This window comes from Takifugu flavidus, chromosome 7, assembly GCF_003711565.1.
Source record: "Takifugu flavidus isolate HTHZ2018 chromosome 7, ASM371156v2, whole genome shotgun sequence".
NCBI lineage: Eukaryota > Metazoa > Chordata > Actinopteri > Tetraodontiformes > Tetraodontidae > Takifugu > Takifugu flavidus.
Genome location: NC_079526.1, coordinates 6,368,818 through 6,373,938, shown reverse-complemented (window position 1 = coordinate 6,373,938; position 5,121 = coordinate 6,368,818). Strand labels below are relative to the sequence as shown.

Sequence of the window (5,121 nt, the reverse complement as noted above, 5' to 3'; positions counted from 1 at the left end):
GTGTACCTCAGATGTGTGTTCCTTCTGTGACATGCCAAAAAACATTGCATCAAACCTACATGATAATGATGGTGGTGGGTCGAAAAGTGATTGTTGTCAGGATATTGATTATTTTCCTCCTGATTGGCTTCTTCAGCTGCTCACTGTGAACCTGGTGCTTGACCAGTGCGCGTAATTTGTACTGTAACACTGTAAAAAATATTTTTTTTCATTAAAAACCTTTAATCTTTCATTAAAAACCGTCTCTGGCGATATAATTCCTGATCTTTATCTTGAAATACAAGCTGGGCGATGCTGTAGCGGGTTATTTCAGACAGACAGCGACATTTGCGTTGAATATTGTCTTCATTTCTCCCATTGAAGGGGGAGGAGACTCGGCTGAGGAGTGGGGAGAAGGGATTTAACACAGCGAGCGGGTCAGAACCTCATATTGTGTCCAAGATGGATAAAAACGAGTAAGTACATCGTTCACTGCCGAAAGAAACCGTCGAGAATCGTGTTTTTAATGCGGCGTTTGTTGCGCGATGTGTCGTTTTCATTCCGAAATGAGCAAGTGCACTCGGCGGACCCGCATTTTGCAAGGGAAAAAAAAAACCAACGCCGTGGCCTTCAGCTCCGTTTTACGTCTTTTTTATAGGAATTTGCCCCTCAAATTGTAATAAATGTATACGTCGCCGTTATAGCCGGGCTGATATGAAGTATATAGTCGCTGTCAGCCACTGCGACGGTGGGCTAGTCCACCGCAAATATTAATCGCACAAAAGTGTTTTTTTTCCCCCTTTTGCAATTTTGTTACATAAGAACCCATATCAACATCATAGCTATTCAAAAACGTCAGCGTGGATTTAGTGAGGTTTACTCTGCTCGGACATGAAAAGCCGGCTGCAGCTCTGAATGATGGACGTTGTGCTTAAACGGCTCAATTTCAGGGAGCTAGTTTACGCTAAAGTTGCATTAGTGTTGCAGGCAGAACAACACTTTTTTTTTGCAAATATCCCTCGTTTGTCTTGTTTTGCAAAACTAAATTATGTTACTTCATGTGTTGCCACTGAGCTCTTCGCGTATACATACCGGGCTCTATTTGTGACAGGAGGGTAATTTATGTTTCCCATAGGTTAACGCTGATGTAGTCCCGCTCAGTAGCATCAAGGGGGACGCAGACGAAACAAGACTTCCGGTTTAATATTTCGGATTACCACCAACATCTTCTTTTATTTTCTATCATTAACTTGATCCAATTTGGGGGGAAAATAGAATATTAAAATGACCCCCTTCAGATTGCTTGGAGACTTCAGGAAAGCTTGGTGAATTTGCAAAATAAATGTTTTATTTTCTGTTTTACCTTCGTGTTACATAATACAGATGTATTAGTAGGCTGAAATACGCCGGGCAATTCGAATTCCCGAAACAAACGTGTGCTTTTATTGTGACGTTCAGCACAGTCCACTTCCTGTCCTGTCCTCGTTGCCTCGCGGTGAACGTCCGTCGTCGAGCGTCCTCCTTGCGGATGTAGCCCTCGCGCCCCGCGCAGGCAGCCAGGTAGTGATATGGCTCAGGTCCGCGGCGGAGCGATCTGCGCGACGACAAAGAAATATGATTAGCAGAGAGCTCGTTAGCCAACACGCATGTTGCGATATGGTCCGAACAAAAGCGTAAGGCGACGGGCTTCCACCGCTTTAAAACCTCTACATTTTAAACTCTAGATATCTACTTTTAACGGTCTTAAATAGGTCACGCGTGGGAAATGGAGAAGAAAAGGTGGGATTGCACTGCTCTCCCCAAGGGCTGGAAAATGGAAGAAGTGACCAGAAAGTCGGGTTTGTCAGCTGGAAAAAGCGATGTCTATTACTTTAGGTACTGAACACACGGGGCGCTTGCGATAACTAGTATATGCACAAGACACCGGCACACAAAGGAGTGAGATGAGGAGGACGGGAGGACGCTATAAAGTTTGGGAGCCAGCCAGGCCAGCTGCACTCACCAGTGTCGGGATCAGGAGTTTGTCCGACCGCGCAGGCTAGTAGTAGCAGCGGCTCCCGCCTGACGCGGCCTGCGATGAATAAAAACTCTGATTTGTCCTCAGTCAATGCAATTTTCTGTCCTGTTGAAGTGAATCAACGCCAGACTTGTGTTTTATTTAGCAGAGGAGAAGAGCAAGATGAGGAACAGAGGCAAGAGAGGGGGGAGGCGGGTCGGTTGTATAGTCTGTGGTAGGCTAACTGTACCATCATACCGCTGTTACTGTGCTGTGTGCTAGATCAGACATTTGCATGAGTTACTGGCACGTATCCGCCCACGGTTCTTCCTTTTGTTGCTCATCGCTCAGGCTCAAACATTGTTGCTCCCGCACGTAGGGTTGCAATGGTTCCATGAGACATCTGGTGAAATGTTGGCACCGCCATGTTTACATCGTCTTCACTGTCCTCTTCGGGGGGTCTGGGTCAGGGTTTACGACTCGTACATGTGTGCAACCTGTCGTAGGGAGCAGGGCTGAAGTGGAGCATTCATCAAATACTGCATCCATTTCATGATGTGATTTTTGGTGTTATCGCCTATTTGGATGTGCACTGCTTCTGTTTGCTTCTGACTTGTTGCATGTTGTGGTCGCTGGTTTGTGTGTGTGTGTGTGTGTGTGTGTGTGTGTGTTTTGGTCCCCTGTGTCTGGGGGTTTTATCCCTTTTCATCAGGTGATAACAATAATACGGTTTCTTGCTACTTGTCAGTCCGTCTGGGAAGAAGTTTCGAAGCAAGCCCCAGCTGGCACGTTACCTTGGTAACCAGATGGACCTCAGCTCCTTTGACTTTCGCACAGGGAAGATGCTCATGAGCAAACTGAACAAGAACCGTCAGAGACTGCGCTATGACAACAACAACCAGAACAAGGTGAGACGAGGATGCTGCTGACCTCCTCACGCAGCAACTGTGTATCACCCCAGAAACCGATACCGTCAACTTGCTCAGCGTCCATCTTTTAATTTTCCTTTAATAAATCAAAAACTGTTTGAAATCTTCCAGGGCAAACCTGACTTGAACACATCACTGCCTGTCAGGCAGACGGCGTCCATCTTCAAGCAGCCCGTCACAAAGGTCACAAACCACCCCAACAACAAAGTGAAGTCGGACCCTCAGAAAGCCGTCGACCAGCCCAGACAGGTCAGCTTACAGCCGCTCGGGAGAGTTGCTCGTCTCTGTCGTCATCCAAAACCGGACCTGGACGTGATGTTTGTAGACCAGAGACCTTCTCGCAACTTCAGTGAAACTCTCTTTTCTGCAGCTGTTTTGGGAGAAGAAGCTCAGCGGTCTGAATGCCTACGACATCGCCGAGGAGCTGGTGAAAACAATGGAGCTGCCAAAAGGCCTTCAAGGTAACCACGTAGATGTTTAACGCTCATCTGTCACCCATAATTGCTAAAGGCCGAGAGAATCATGGACTGAATGTCTCATCGATCGTGTCCTTCAGGCGTCGGCCCAGGCTGCACTGATAAAACTCTCCTGTCGGCCATCGCGAGCGCTCTGCACACCAGCGCCGCCCCCATCACTGGTCAGCTGTCTGCGGCCGTGGAGAAGAACCCTGGAGTGTGGCTCAACACGGCCCAGCCGCTGTGCAAGGCCTTTATCGTCACGGACGAGGACATCAGGTGACGTGCAGAGCTGCAAATGATGATTATTCCAGCAAGAGCGATTCCACGCGATTAAAAACCTGTTACGAGACGACATCCTAGCTTCACACTCATTGATAAATTAAAAAAAAACAACCAACCTCTGACTGGTGGATTCGGCTGTAATTGCCCGCTGTAACGGCTCCTTGTGGTGTTGGTGTGTAGGAAACAGGAGGAGCTGGTGTACAGCGTCAGGAAGAGGCTGGAGGAGGCACTGATGGCTGATATGCTGGCCCATGTCGAGGAAGCCGCCAACGAAGGAGAAGCTCTGAAGGAGGAGGGCAACGGCAGCGAGGAGATGGAGAGCGTATAGCACAGGTGCGCGTCTCCGTTTCGCCATGTCAAGCAGCCTGAGAAGGTCTCCCCTGATTCTGGTTGGGTTTGCAGGGTTTCACATCCACGCGCCTGCACACACGTATGACCATGAGCAGCGGGAACCCCACAGAAGTCGAGCCCCGGAGAAGCCGTCCCCTCATACCTGACTCAAACTTTAACCCAACATCATGCACAAGCGGAAGCAGAGAAGCTTCAGTATCAGAGGTGTCCATTCATCATTGTCCACCGGAGTGGAACTCCAGCTGACCAACGCATTTCTGAGCTTTTTCAGTGTTCACCGTGACATTTTGGACTTTTTAAAACTGAGAAATGCAGCTCTTTGAAAGTGACTTGCTTACAGTTATATTCAGTGTTGGGCCAATGAGCCTGATTTTTTTACCTAAAGGCTTTGACTATGTTCTTATTTTTTTTGTGATCATCCTGTCAATTCTTCCATCACTGCAACACTAATCTGCTTAGGCCAATTGGAAATGAATGTTTTCCATTTTTGTTGTATCCTCCTTGATTTAAATCATACACTCCTTTTGCTAGTTGGACATAAAACACTGTGCTGGTGCCAACCTACAGACTGTTGGTCACGGATGGAGCAGCTTGAATTCCGTTTATATCCACTAGAGGGCGACAGAATCGCGTTTTCTTGCTGCAGCGTGAAGGAAAAGTTCTCGCCATGTCTGCTGTGAGTCAGTGCTGACCAAAGAGGGGACATTTTGAAGAGCATGGTTAGGTTGTGTGTAATTTAATGTCTCCTTTTTTATTGCGTTGTTCAGATAAAAATGGTACACATAATGGGGTCGAAGCCCCAGGGTCAGCCATGACGCATAAACCTTTATTGTATTGTTTTAAACTCATCACAGGTGCTCAGTGACTTGGTTAAAACATGTTTGTGTCAATTTTCAGTCACACCATCAACTTATTTTAAAATTTGTTGCCACACTAGCTGCCTCCTCGTTTTCCCACACAGGCAATCAGTGACGGCAAATTGTGTGTTTTATTGTCTTTGTATATTAAATGGAGATGGATGAATTATGTATGTGTATTGCGTATGTTCTTTTGAATGATTTTTTTTTAATGTGTGCTTCCAAATGTGAATATTCCTAAATGGCAGCAGGAAAAGCAGCTGAAACTA

The 5,121-nt window shown here is 46.8% G+C and overlaps 1 protein-coding gene and 1 long non-coding RNA gene across 11 annotated transcripts; one reads left to right on the top strand and one right to left on the bottom strand.

The window, feature by feature from the left end:
- Window positions 1-306: 306 nt before the first annotated feature.
- Window positions 307-5,021, top strand: mbd3b (methyl-CpG binding domain protein 3b). 10 transcript variants are annotated; one of them, XM_057038356.1, is made up of 8 exons: window positions 344-455; window positions 2,142-2,171; window positions 2,724-2,883; window positions 3,016-3,153; window positions 3,275-3,365; window positions 3,461-3,638; window positions 3,825-3,977; window positions 4,047-5,021. In XM_057038356.1, the coding sequence occupies exons 1-7, from the start codon at window positions 442-444 to the stop codon at window positions 3,970-3,972; spliced, it is 759 nt and encodes a 252-aa protein (XP_056894336.1). In that variant the 5' UTR covers window positions 344-441; the 3' UTR covers window positions 3,973-3,977; window positions 4,047-5,021. The 10 variants fall into 10 exon arrangements, with proteins under 10 accessions (XP_056894338.1, XP_056894336.1, XP_056894333.1 ...); XM_057038353.1 differs by having other exon boundaries at window positions 345-455; window positions 2,142-2,210; XM_057038357.1 differs by having other exon boundaries at window positions 368-455; window positions 2,145-2,171.
- On the bottom strand, window positions 1,186-2,728 carry LOC130528690 (uncharacterized). Its single transcript, XR_008951354.1, has 2 exons — window positions 1,982-2,728; window positions 1,186-1,573 (listed from the first exon to the last, which is right to left on the bottom strand). It is a non-coding gene; the product is annotated as an uncharacterized LOC130528690 (long non-coding RNA).
- Window positions 5,022-5,121: the final 100 nt, after the last annotated feature.

What these genes read in the sequence shown, in the direction of transcription:
- mbd3b (XM_057038348.1), top strand. Translation starts at nt 1,745, where the DNA reads ATGGAGAAGAAAAGGTGGGATTGCACTGCTCTCCCCAAGGGCTGGAAA. An exon ending in ACAACAACAACCAGAACAAG is followed by an intron (nt 2,884 to 3,015) that starts GTGAGACGAGGA and finishes GAAATCTTCCAG; the next exon opens with GGCAAACCTGACTTGAACAC. An exon ending in GCTGCCAAAAGGCCTTCAAG is followed by an intron (nt 3,366 to 3,460) that starts GTAACCACGTAG and finishes CGTGTCCTTCAG; the next exon opens with GCGTCGGCCCAGGCTGCACT.